The 13897-nt window shown below is 53.3% G+C and overlaps 1 protein-coding gene across 1 annotated transcript in view; it reads right to left on the bottom strand.

The window, feature by feature from the left end:
• RBM19 (RNA binding motif protein 19) overlaps positions 1–13897 on the bottom strand; it is a 146183-nt gene that overhangs the window by 93810 nt on the left and 38476 nt on the right. Inside the window, exon 21 of the mRNA XM_034637974.1 lies at positions 10861–11090. Within this exon, the coding sequence (XP_034493865.1) occupies positions 10861–11090 (230 nt within the window). The remainder of the gene's footprint in view (positions 1–10860; positions 11091–13897) is intronic.

Here is a 13897-nt window from a genome sequence, read left to right on the forward strand (position 1 = left end):
AGACTCGTGACCAGTCAAGATACAGAACGTTCACCGCAAGGATCCCCTGTGCTTCCCTTTCACAGACACCACCACCCTCTCTTTCTTTCCGCCTACCCGATCCCCAGTTAATGCTCCCCATCTCTCTAATCTTGTCATTTTAAGAATGTTACATGACTGGAATCATGCAGTGTCTACCCTTTGGAGATCTGTTTTTCCCCCTCGGCATAATGCTCCAGAGATTTCACACGGGTTGCTGGGTATACCAACAGTCTGTCCCTTTTTATGGCTCCGTGGTATTCCATGGCACGGATGAATCATGGCTCACTTAACCACTCGCCCACTGAAGGACATTGGGTGGTTTCTGGGTTTTGGCTACAGAATAAAGCTGCTACATGTATCTGTATACAGGTTCCTCCCTCCGTCCTTCTCTTCCTTTCTTCTATAGCAGCTTTAGTGAGATACAATTCACACACCGTGCAATCCAACTGTTTAGAGTGCGTGATTCAATGGTTTCTAGTATATTCACAGAGCTGTGAATCATCACCACGACTGCAGAAAATTTTCATCAGCTTAGAAAGAAAACCTAAGCCCTTCAGTGATCGCCTCCCCAACCCCGTTCCCAAGCCGCAAGTAACCATTAATCCACTTCCTTTCTCTCTCTATTCGTCTATTCTGGGCATTTGGTATAAATGAAATCATGTGACACGTGCTCTTTGGGGAGTGGCTTCTTCTCTCTAGCATAGTGTTTTCAGGGCCATCCGTGGTAGGGGGCGTGTCAGCAGTCATTCCTACTGATGGCAGGACACCACTCCACAGACCTCATCTGGTTTATGCCCTCATCGGCTCATGGGCACGTGTACAGGTTTGCAGGTGAACTTCACTTTCCATTTCTCTGGCATTGATGCCAAGAGCAGAACTACTGGGTTGCACAGTAAGTTGTGTGTGTAGTTTGGAAGAAAGTGCCTATCCTCGTCCTGTGTCGCTGTACGATTTCACATTCCCACTGGCAATGTGTGAATGGGTCCAGTTTCTCAGCGTCCTTGTCGGCATTCTGTGTTCCTCTTGTTTTCTATTCTAGCCATTCCGACGGGTGTGTATTTTTACTTGCTTTTGTGCTCAGCAGAGGTTGGACTCTGGGTAACACTTGCTGCAAGGATCAGCAGGCTCCCCTTGGGCTCGCCTGTGGCGGCCTGCCAGCCTTGGGTCCTCTAACCTGGTAGAGCCTAGTCCGTGCCTCCCCGCCCCAAACCACGCGGGCCCATATTAAGAGCTGGAGTCAGGATGTGGCCACGCCGTGGAGGTGGGGGTGGGACACCTGGGATTTGGACCCAGGGACTCTGTTGTGCTGCGTCCCACAGCCGGCTAACGGGAACCCTGGGGTTCGTTCGGAACGCCACATCTTTCTTTCAAATAAAAAGATATCCGGCAAGGACTGGACATTCCCTTTGAGGAAGAACTGATTCCTTGGCATGTTTCAGTTACAGCCTTATAACTGTCATCATCTTTCTGAAGGTAGCGATCCTGAGGGCAGGGCCAGCTCTCCGAAGTTGGCACAGCGCTCTGCTCACGGGAAGCATGTGTCAAGTATCTGCAGACTGGCCTCCATAAGCATCACAGACACGGAAAATCTCAGAGTGATGACTGCCGAGGACAGGCATATGGAAGGAACTTAATACGTGTGCCGGATGGGTCCAGGAAAGGGTTAAAAAGGCACATCTCTCTCCGTGGAATGTGCAGTGGGAGAGGCTGCACAGAAAGGGAGCGATGGGGAGCGTGAATCCGGCTTTGCAACTTGCTTGGGGTTTTATGGCCGGGCGGCCATCTGCCTCGTGTGCTCAGCTTCGGCTCCCGAGGCTGGTCGGGGTAGGAATGAGTGAAATCACGAGCACCAGGGCACTTCAGGCCCTAGCAGGGCCCTCCGGTAAGGAGCTGTGCACACGTCTGGGGGCATCATCAACAGTGCCCCCCTCACGCAGCAGAGAACGCGCCGAGAAGGAATGTGGGTACGGCAACGCCGATGCTGTGACCAACATCTGCGGGTGAGCCGGAGCTGTTCCCGAAGGCTCACTGGGACTCCCAAACACGCGCAAGCATGCACAGAGCAAATGAGAAGTGCAACTCTGGCACCACCACGGTGGCCGGTGGTTACGCGTGACGCATCACAGGCGAGGAAGTGGGGGGGCACACGGAGCGGGGCTGACGCCTCCCTCGTGATGCCCCACCCCCAAACGCGGCACATCATCCAGCTAGTTGCCAAGGACCCTAAACGTGGGGGTCGTCCTCCATTCCTGTCTCCATCGCAGGAGACTCACTAAAGCCATCAGCAGGCGTTTGCAACTGCATCCCCAGACCGACCCTGCCCCCTGCTTCCGCCGCCCGCACCTGGTCCAAACCAAAATCGCTCGGGCCCAGATGACTGCAAACACCTCCTTGCGGGTCTCCTCACACCCACTCTGACCCTCTTCTCTCAAGATTTTTTACAAATGTAAGGGACCCAGCTCGCCCTCCGCTCAGAACCTCTCGTGGCTGTGGAATAAAACACAAAGGACCCAAGTGCCTCGGGCCGGGAATCGTCAAGGCAATCTTGGGGAAGAACAAAGACACCAGATATCAAGCTCTTACAAAGCCACAGTAATTAAGACAGTGCGTATTGGCACAGGGATAGACAAATAGGCCCACGGAACAGATTAGAGAGTCCAGAAGCAGACCCTCACACACACAGTCACCTGATTTATGACAAAATCAATACTGCAGAGCAGAGGGGAAAGAATGGCCTTCGCAATAAATGATGTTGGGCCAATTCACTATCCATTGGGGGGTGGGGGAAGTACCTTGATCTCTACCTCACACCATATACAAAAATCGATTCCTGAGGGACTGCACACCTAAATGTGAAAGGTCAAAGCTTTTCTTTTACAGGAAAATAGGAGACTATCTTCATGAGCTTGGAGGAGGCAGGGATTGCTTAAATAGAGCACAAAAGGCATGAAGGGAACTAGGAAGGGAAATACAAAGGGAAAAATGACAAACATTAAGAGCCCTCTGTTCATCAAAGGATACCACTGAGAGCTCAGACGCCATTAAAATACTCACAGAATGGGAGAGGGAGGGACTGCAACCATAGATCTACCGCAGGACTTGAACACAGAACATGTAAAATTATACAGAAAGTAGTTATAAAAATAAGAAGAAAAAAAATCAGACAACCCAATTTTTAAAAGAACGGGCAGAAGACTTAAATAGGCATTGCACAAGAGTCTAAACCCATCCTCATACGCACATGAAAACACATCTGATTTCCTTAAGCTACCAGGGAAGCACAAATTAAAACCACAATATTGATGCCGTTAAATACACACCAGAATGGCTAAAAAGGGCAGACAATACCAAGTGTTAGCAAGGACCAGGGGCAACCAAACACTCAGACCCATGGGGAGGTACAAACTGACCCAGTTTCTTTGGAAACCTGATTGGATATTTACTAAAGCTGAAATATGTACACCCCATGACCCAGCAATTCTAGTCCACAGGGACATCTATAAGACGCATGCACTGGGCCCCTAAAAGACAATTGAGACTATTCATGGGGGCATTCTGTATTCGAAAGAGCCAAAACCCTGAAAACTACCCAAGTGCTCGTCGGTAAAATGAATAAATGTATTTTAACGTACTCACACGATGGAATACTGTAGCACTGGGATGCACAAATCACAACATAACCCAGAAGAATCTCGTAACAAAAAATGTTGAGCAGGGAGACCAGACACCAGCAAGTATATACAGTATGATGCCAGTGACATAAAAAACGAAAACTGGCAGTGAAAATACACGTGTTCAGAAGTCAGGGGAGCAGAGGGCAGGGAGCGGGTGGGGGGCAGCGATGGGAACAGGGTACTGGGCAGAGGGCAGGCTGGGAAATGTTCTGTTTCTTGAGCTGGGTGCTGGGCACACCTGAATAATAAATTTAAAAACCATCCAAAGCCCTCCTCGTGGCCCAGAAGACTGTGTCCCCGTCCACTCGTCTCATCTCAGTGCTGTCCTTCTGCTCCTGCTCAAACCGCCCATTCCCCTCAGGGACCAAGCTCATTCCCACCTCAGGGCGCCGCACCTACTGCGAACCCTGCCCCCCCCCGAACTGCAGGCACTCACCCCTTCATACCCTCAGGTCCCCACTAGAATGTCCCCTCCTCTGAGAAGCCTCCCCTGACTGCCCCTCTAACACACCCGGTACTGAGTGAGACGTGTCCCCCAAATTCATGTCCGCCAGAGCTTATGCAAGGATTTTACTGGAGATCAGGTCTTTGCACATGTGATCGAGGTAAGGTGAGGTCATACTGGGTTTGGGTGGGCCCTAAATTCACTGACTACTACCCCCAACTCAGTTGAGAATGAATGAGTACATTCATACCGTCCTTTAAAACTTCAGCAAAGGGGAAGGGAAGGATGAATGGGTAGAGCTCAAAGGACTTTCAGGGCAGCGAAAACACTTTACAGGCTACTATCATGATGGGTACATGTCATTACACATTTGTACAAACGTGCTGAATATATGCCACCAAGAACGCACCCTCACGCACACTGCAGACCCTGGGTGACAACAACAGATCCGTGTAGGTTCGCTGCATGCAAGCAACGTCCCACCCTGGTGGGGGATGTGGATAATGGGGAGGCGGTGTATGGGGGGGCAGGGGTGTATGGATACTACATACCTTTCTCTCCATTGTGCCGTAACCCTAAAACTGCTCTAAAAAAGGCTCTTAAAACAAACCACAAAGACCTCAGCAAAGCAGGAGGAACAGGGACGTCCCCGATGAGAAAACAGGTCGGAGTGGGGGAAGGGGCCTGCAGAGGTGAACATGGCAACTCTGAGTGGGGCTTCACATCTCACAGCTCAACGGGGGTCAATGAGGTGACAGCTTTACCTGTAAGGCCTGTATGCTTTATCAAAAGGGGAAGAGAACATTACCATATCCGGGTAATGCATCTAGAAGAGAATGCCAAAAACCCCTAGGGTGTGCCGTGGCTCCGTAGGAACTGCACATTCAACTTAGTCCAGGGATCAGCAAACGTACCCATAAAGGGCCACACCATCCGTATTTATGGGCTCGCACGTCAGCTGGTCTCAGACGCAGCTACTCGGCTCTGCTGCTGACGTGGAAGGGCAGCTGGCCGGCACGGGAATGAATGAGTGTGGCCCCATGTGGCCGTGGGGGTGTGGTGGCCTCCATCTAGGGGCTCCCTGTAGCGGCGCATGTGGGGGGGATGACCTATGCAGGGAGGTACAGCCTCCTTACCCCAGCCCTTGTAGAACGAGGCTGAAGGGTTTCTCTCCCCCCCAACCCTGACCCCTTCTAGAACGGTCCTTCCGGGCTGCTCAAGGCTGCGTTTTGCAGAGCTTCTCCCCTGCGGAGCCTGGCGAGCAGGAAGTGGCCCCATCAGTGCCGGGCCTCCGCAGGGAGCACATACCAGGGCTCCTAGCTTTTGGAAAAGTACTGATGACAACCAGGAGTTAATCAGGCAGTGACCCCACACCTGGGCAAGGGGAACAAGGCGGGGAGCGTGTGAGGGCAACTTGGCAGGCAGGCTATGCTCAGCATTCCCTCCACGGTCACGGTCACTGTGAGAGGAAATGAGGAGGAGAGAGGCCAGGGACAGCGGACATTGTCCACAAAGCAGGCACAACAGGTGCACTGGGGACAGGAGATGCAAGCCGGGTAATTAAGGCCTCTAGACACCTGTTGGGAGCTCACCCATTCACACCCCTAGCAGGTGGTTCACACCTCTGAGGAACAGAATAACCAAAAAAAAAAAAAAAAAAAAGGGNGAGGGTCAGATGAAAAAATGAAAAGCTCTCCCCTCCTGTAGCCTACAGCCGCTGCCCGGGCCCACCTGAGGCTGCGTTTTTGCCAGCAGCTCCCACCTAATACCCCTGACACCTGTGGACAGTTCCACTGGGGTGGGTGGGTCTCCAGAGTGAGAGAGACCGGGTGATGCCCCCGCAGAGCTGTGTGGTGCTGGGCAAACTTCCTAACCTCTCTGTGCCTCACACATCCTATCTTTATTAGGCTTCCACAAGCAAGGCTGTGCGGAGCGGATCTATGTGCTTAGCAAACATTTACTGAGCACCCTCTGTATACCAGGGACCTGTGGACGGGGCAGTGACCAAAGTGTCTGAGATTACAGTTGGAGAGGGGGTGGGACAGGTGACTGTGAGGTGGGATGGGAGTTTTGAGAGACTAGGACAGGCCCAGCCACGCTGGCTGGAGGGTGAGGTGAAGGCCTATTTTCAATCGCTAATTCCAGCAGGCACGGACCGTCTTCCTCTGTGCCAGGCACCATTCCAGTGCCTTGCAGGCAGGACTGGCTACGTCCTTTGCAGGGTCCAGTGTGAAACGAAAATTTAGGGCCTCTTGTCCAAACAGTAAGAATTTCAGGACGGCAACAACAGAGCACTGAAGAAAAGCATGGGGCCTCAGGGGGCCACATGGTTGCATGCTCACAAAGCCAGTCCTGTTGGCAGAACGTCCTTCCTGGAGGATCACTGCCTTTCAGGAACCGAGCAGCCCAAACCAAGGCTGCCCAGGGCATACAAGAGAAACGGGCAAGCGGAGGGTCCGTCTAGGAACAGCCTCTGTACCTCTCTGGGCCCCAGGTTCCTCCTCTAGGAGATGGGAAAGCAGCTCTCGCACGTGGGATGCGGTCAGCCCGCTGCCTGACACGTCCTAAGTGCCGAAAGCATTAGCCATCCTGTTCCCAGGGCGCCTGCGCTATCTCGGGGCCAGCCCTGGAAACCTGGGTGAGAACGAGTTCTGTCCATCAAATGCCTTGGCTCTGCACTCGCGCTTGTGTGTAAGGATGGAGGGGCCCTGAATGCACAAGCTTCAGGTGGGGTACAGACTTAGGCCCTATTTGTGGGGCTGTTCTCTGAACCACCCTCTGTCCCAGGGACCTTCCAATCCAGGCTTTCCAATGGAGGTGGGCAAAGCACTCACACACACGCCTACCCACCCCAGGGCAAACCCAGACAGGAGGGGAAGCTGGTACCCCCTTCTTCTGGAACGGATCCCGACTGAGGACTGTGCACACGGCAGGGTGCTGCTCTGGCTGTGGGGCGAGGAGTCTGCTCCCTGCAGACATGCACACACTTGCACGCTCCAGAGAATCCCTGCTTGTCTTCTGTGTTTCCTTTTGGGGTTGGAGAGGCCTGTGTCCCTGAGTTCTGACTCCCTCTAGCCTGGAACCAGCTGGAAGGGGAGAGGATCACAGGGCAGGAGGGACATACATAGAAAAGGAGGAAAAACACTGAGAAAATGCCCCAGAGGACCGTCAAAGCTTGGCACTGCTGTCAGGCTCGCGGCAAGAGTCCGCCCTGCCCTGGGTTCCAAGCCTGGTGCTACCAGTTTTGTGCTGTTCGAGAACCATAGCTAATGTTTATCAATTCCCTACTCCACACCAGGCCCTGTATTAAATGCTCCACATGCAAAAAACCCTCAAGGCAGTCATGTCGCACGGGAGCTGGGTGCTGGCCGAGCGGGCGGATGGCCCTGAGGGTGGCAATCTGGGCTGGGAAGTGGATTTCCTCCCTGGGAAACAGAGGCAATCCTCCTCTGCAGGGCTGTCGTGGGAAACAGACCTGTACTAACGCAAAGCAGTGCCTGGCCCCGGTTGGGCTGGAACACTTTACTTGATGGTAACAAACACTCACGTTTTTACTATGTCATCATCGTAAATTACAGCATACGCCATCAGCAGTGTTAACGACTGTTATTTTGTGCCAGGGGAAACTGAGGCCCAGAAAGGAGGTGGCAGAGAAGAGAAGTGCTGTCTCCTCCTCCACTGCTGTGTCTACTCTGACTTTCTAAAGGGCAAGCCTTGAATTGTCCCAGATGACGATCCTGCAAGGACATGGATCCCCAGGGCCTCTTGGCTCCCGTCAACACCGGGTTCAAGGGGCTGCGGTGTGGTGCGGGCAGGTCCTACTGCAAGGCTGCTGGCCTCCAGGGAAGGCGCAGGCAAATGCTGCCTTGGCTGGGAAACTGCTGCCCCAGCTCACGGGTAGGGCCCGAGGAGGCTGGGGAGGGCGTGCGAGCTCCCATCTCCCCAGCGGGAGCTCTTGAGGACCTGACCATGCTTTCCCACAGCACCAACCTCACTCCTGCACATCACGGGAGTGTCACTGTCCGACTGTCACTGTCGCTTTGCTCCCTGGTCCCCCTCAGACAGGGAAGTCCTCAGGGGAGGAGCCCATCTCTCCTGAGACAGCCACATGCCCGAAACCTAGCAGAATGGCCGGTACGAACAATATGTTCACGGGATAGTGGTTCCACTGACATGATCGCAGGGGCAGTGTCCTTCCAGACCCGGGAGAAGGACAGCAGGCTGCAGAGAAGAGTGGCTGCAAGCCACGGCTCTGGGGCAGACCACTGAACTCGAGCCCTGGCTCAGCTGTGGGTCCTGGGCAGGACACTTCATGTGCCCGGATCTCCAGCATCCTTCCAGGTGCAAAACGGGGAACAGCATCCCTCCTCCGCAGCATGACTGCGCCGCTTAAAGGAAAAGACATGGCACCAGCAGACCCACAGCCAGGCGGGGGTGGGGAGCGGGGATTCTGATTACACCTGGCAGGACAAGCCTGCAAAACCTGCCNCAAGAGCTCCACCGCGGGGGGGGGGGCGGGGGTGGGGAGCGGGGATTCTGATTACACCTGGCAGGACAAGCCTGCAAAACCTGCCTGCAAAAGGGACCAGACTGGTTCCCCTCCGTCCTGAAATCCTCCCCTGGCTCTGACCTTTGCCGGCCACTGGCTTTGTCTGAAATCAGGTCTGTGGTTTCCGGGACAAGCTTAGCCCCCCTGAGAAGGCTCACAGCGACCCCTGCTGCCCGCCGCTCGGAACTGCCTCCACCCCCTGCCCGAGTGCACAACAAAGCAAGGTGAGCCCTCCAAGACGGCTTCCCGTCTCCAAGGGCTGGAGCAAAGTACCATCACAACTACGGCAAGGAGAAGAGATGCTGCGCGCAATTATGTTCGGTGGACACTAATTCCCTGTCTTCTCAAAATAAACATAAAACAAGAGATCAAACAAAGCGCTTTCCCTTTCTGTCTCGATCTTTGTTTCCCTGGGTAAGTATCATCCTAAATACACTGCGGAAACAAGCGAAACTGTCATTCCGGCAGGATACTATTTCCTGATCAACACGTGCTGTTCACAGCAATCCCGTTTTGATCTGGCAGTTCTTAAATTGGACTCTCTTTAAAAAGCAAAAGCATGTTAAAATAAGCAGGCGCGTGGGGGCTGAGGATACGGATTCTCTTGTAACGACCTCACTCATGTACTCCTCTTGACTTGTCTCCCTGGGCGCAGGGAAATGGAAAACGTCCCCCCAGGTTGTGACCCCATCTCTCCAGGCTGTTGCTGCCACGCGGGGGACCTGGGATCACAGCTAAGGCTCAGCGACTAGAAGCTGGCAGGGTTGGCGTCTGCATAGCACCCGCGAACCACGCCTGGTACTGAACACACGCCAGCTGACGATGGGGCACAGCGGCGAGAGGGACGGCGAGTTTTGAAGCAAATCCCACAAACAGCTCCCTGTCCTTTAAACCAAATGAGTGCAGAGAGACAGACTGCAAACAAAGATACTTCTTCCTGCTCCCCAAAATACAGGATTTCTATTTTGCATCCACAGCTGACCTCAGTAAGTTGACCTAATGAGTACGAAGCTAACTGACAATTCTAATGGGGACCTAGCTCTCTTGATCCTGCAGGCCAGGGTGCTGTAGGTTCCGGGGGGCCCCACGATCTGTTCGGTTGGTGCTAATTCCATCTGCTGTTACATTCTGAGAGCTAGATGGTCTCTCTCTGCACCACCCAGCACCCGCCCGGGGAGGGTCTTGGCTTTAAACATCTTCCCGTGATGCCCTCCATAGAGACGTCTGAGCCACGGCTTGGTTCTGGGTGGTACCACATTAATTCGAAATGCTCAACAGTGCCATGTATCAACACGGGTGTTGCACAGTGGTGGCTCTTGGGTTATATCTGGCCACAGGCAGAGACTTTGTCCTGTACTGTGTGTTTGTTTTCAGGAAGTAAATTAGTTGCTGACTTATCCCCCCCCCAAAATCCGGATTACTAGTTTCTCTTTCAAAATGTGGGAAAACTGGTCCGAGTACACCTGCCTTTCTCCAGGGCATTACAACTGGCCTTCCAGACGTCAGCGCCCCTCCCAGCCTGCTCTTTCAGGTCCCAGAGCCTGGAATTTTGACCCTGTGCTAGCATCTGCTGATGGACTGCATGACTTATGCCGGTGATTCATCACTATTTCGAAACGCCTCTCCATAGGTAGCAATGTAAACAGAGGTGCCCAACTCTGGCTGGTCAGTAGAACCAGAACCCCTGGGGAGCTCTGATCAAAATATCAAAGTCTGGACCCCACTCCTGACCAACAAAATCCAGCTCTGTGGGAGGCAGGGGAGCTGAGCAGAAGTATATTTATAAAAGTCACCAAGGGACTTGAAAATACCAAGAAGGCGAGAACCACTGGCTTAGACCAGAGGCGTGCCCTGGGTAGAAGAATTTCAGGCAGAGGGTGGGCTCCCGCCCCATCCTGCTGCAGTTGGGGATGGAGATCAGCCTCCCTTTCTTTTTGCCTCACAGCTGAAGGAGGGGGCCTGGCTGTTTCGAGATTTTTCTGCACGCTGCTCTGGAAAGCAGTACATGAGTTCAAGGGAGATAAATCAGAGGCAGCCAAAAGATGACCTCTGAAAGACCACTGGGCAGGCCTCTGGCGGAGCCATCAGAGGACCCCGAGGCCGCCTTCTCCAAGGCTCCAGCAGGCTCCCCGCCCACACGCCGCTCCCTGGACCGAACCGGGGCTGCTCACCTGAAGAGCTCGCGGATCTCCCGGCTGTCAGCCTGGAACGGGATGTTGCGCACCAGAATCTTTGACGTTGTCTGCTTTCTGAGAACTTGCTTCTTCCGAGCGGATGTCAGGGCTGGCCTGGATGGTTGGAGGAAAGAGTTCAGGTTATTCAGGGTGTAGGCAACTGCTGCCCTCCACGGACTCCCCTGTCCTCCCTCCAAGAGCTGACACTCTGGTCTTCTGTGCAGGTGAGGGATTCAAGCAGTTGCTGTGGACGAGGCAGATGAAACGGGGGGGAGATGTCCTCCCGTGGGTGATAGGAGCATAACCATCTTCTCAAAATGGACATGGACACCCAGTCAGTCCACCTGCCCACCCTTGGGTCTCTCCTGCCCGTCACCTGAGAGACCCAGGGGCCAGCGGGGACTAGAGAGAGGAACCCTGATGAGGGTGAGGCCAGTTCCTCACCGCATCTAGTCTCCACCGTCCCTTTCTGGATGCAGCAAGACCCCAGATGGTCCACCAAAGGGCTTATCTGAGATTTTCCACCGCTTACCCGAGGACCAACGTCCCGAGACCCTGGAGCAGTTTCTAGCCATGGAAACTGATCTGGGGGCTCAGGGCCCTCTCCAACGCGCCCCCACCTGCCCCACCCTGCACCAAAGCGGGGCAGGGCTATGAGCAGGGAGCTGACGATCGCGGTGTGGAAGCCAAGTCGGCCACACAGGATCTGAGCAATCTTGGGCAGGTAACTTGGCCTCTCTGGGCCTCTGCTTCCTCAACTGCAGAATGGCCCTAATAATAGCGCTGGCCTCGTCGTACTGTTTGAGGACCTGTCGAACACTCTGCATGGCGCCCGCCGTGAGCTAAACGTTTCATAAATGCGGCAGTTGTCGTAAAGATGATTGTTATGACTCACTTCCTTCAGGCCTGCAGCACATCACCCCCTCGAAGGCCCTCCCTAAGTACCGCCACTAAAACAGCAACTCACCCCTACCCCCAGGTTTGTTTTCCTTCCTGGCACTCGCCACCACCTAACTGCAGAGTATGTATTTGAACAAATACAAATACGTTTCCCTTTACGGTCTGTCCTCTGGGGCTGTGCTGTCCAATACAGTGGCCACAAGCCACACACGGCCAGTTAAATCTAAATGAAACAAAATTCAAAATTCAACTCCTCAGGTGCTGGGAGAGCCAGCCTCCAAGACAGTCCCCCGTCATCCCTGCCTCACGGTATTCATGCCCTCGGGGAGTCCCCTCCTGGGCTCCATTGGGCAGGCCTGCGTGACCAATGGAAGACAGATGCAGTGGTGACTTCTGAGACTAGGTCATAGAAGACACTGTTGCTTCCTTCTTGCTGCCCCTCGGATCACTCACTCTGTGGGAAACAGGCTGTAAAGACCCTCACGCAATCCCATGGAGAAGCCAACGTGGTGAGGAACTGAGGCCTCTTGTCCACAGCTGTGTGAGGGCGCCATCTTGGAAATGGATCCTTTAGCCCTTGGGGAGCCTTCAGATGAGACTGCAGCCCTGGCTGACATCCTCGTGGTAACCTCTTGAGAGACCCGCAGACAGAAATACCCTGCTAAGCTGCTCCCAAGTTCCTGACCCGCAGAGACCGTGGGATAATAAGCGTTTGCTGTTTTAAGCTAGGTTTGGGTACCTTTTACGCAGGCATAGATAACACAACCACACTCCCTCCATTTCAAGTGTTCAAATGCCACCTGTAGTAAGTAGCTGCCATACCGGACAGCAGCTGTCGAACATTAGAGAAGCATCCCACCAAATACACTGCCTCAGAGTGTGAGCACCGCAAGGAAACTCCATTCCCAGCAACTGGGCAGAGTACCTGGAACACAGTGGGCTCTCTCTGATTTTCTGTTGAATAAAAGGATGACTAAATCAATGCTGCCTGGGCACTGAGAGCTCTTGAGATGACTTCAGCTTGACTCCCTGTAGACAGGGTATGGAAAAGAAAGATCGCCACCGCTGGCTGAACGCTCATGGGCACGGCTGTGCCAGACGCTTCACGCACAACCTCCAGTGGGCACACTTTACGTCACAGGCAAAGTCAGCCACCCAAGCTCACGCAGCTCCGGGACTAGAACCCAAAGCTGTGGGGCCCAACGCCTGGAATCCCACTGTTCCATCACGGCTTGGGAGCCTGTCCGGCACCAGGCCTTCTTCTCCCGAAGGATGCTCACATGGCACAGACTGGGATGGGCGAACAATACCAGAGGTGGCCTGGGGCTGGATTCACGAGTAGCTTTGAAAACAGAGAGAAAAGGAAGAAAAAGCAGCGGCTCTAGGCCAGCCACTGGCAGCTCATCTGCTCAACGACCACGACAAATGACCAACCTGCTGAAAACTACCAAATAAATATATCTCAAACCAGCCCTAGGACTGTAAGAGCCGGTCACTTCATCACCCGAGAGAGATAGACGATCATGACAATGACAATAATGCCTTACACCGGGCACGCTGTGTGCCGGGCACTGTTCAGAGCACCTCAGGGGTATTAGCTCATTTAGACATACGAACGGGTAGAAGGCTAGAAACAAAACTAAATTCTTAGGAAAAGACCCCACCACTTCAGGGAACTGGTCACTGGGCAGACTGGTCTTTCTCCATCTCTAACGCCTACTGAAACTCCTTCGGATTAACTGGAGGCTGTCTCTGGGCTCTGTTGTCCAGATCTAGGAAGGAAAGCCCTATAAAGGTGGATGTCTAAGTTTTTATTGCTTCTCTCGTTCATCCAAAGCCTCAGCAACTTGCAACTCTTTGTTGGGTTACTTATGCCACCAAGATGAGCAGGACTGCTTGTTTTCCCAACTCTTGCTCCTTCGATGACAATAAATCTGTGTGAAGCATTTACTCAAAGGGCTGGAGCAGTCCCAGTTCATCCCAAAAATGGGCCTCAGAGTTGGCAAATGGGACACCAGCTTCATTAGGAAGAGTCCCAGATGGTGAGGGGTTGGGGTGGCGAGGGGGGTAAAAAAAAAAAAAAAAAAAAAAAAAAAAAAAAAAAAAAAAAAAAAAAAAAAAAAAAAAAAAAAAA

This window comes from Ailuropoda melanoleuca, chromosome 12 (assembly GCF_002007445.2).
Source record: "Ailuropoda melanoleuca isolate Jingjing chromosome 12, ASM200744v2, whole genome shotgun sequence".
NCBI lineage: Eukaryota > Metazoa > Chordata > Mammalia > Carnivora > Ursidae > Ailuropoda > Ailuropoda melanoleuca.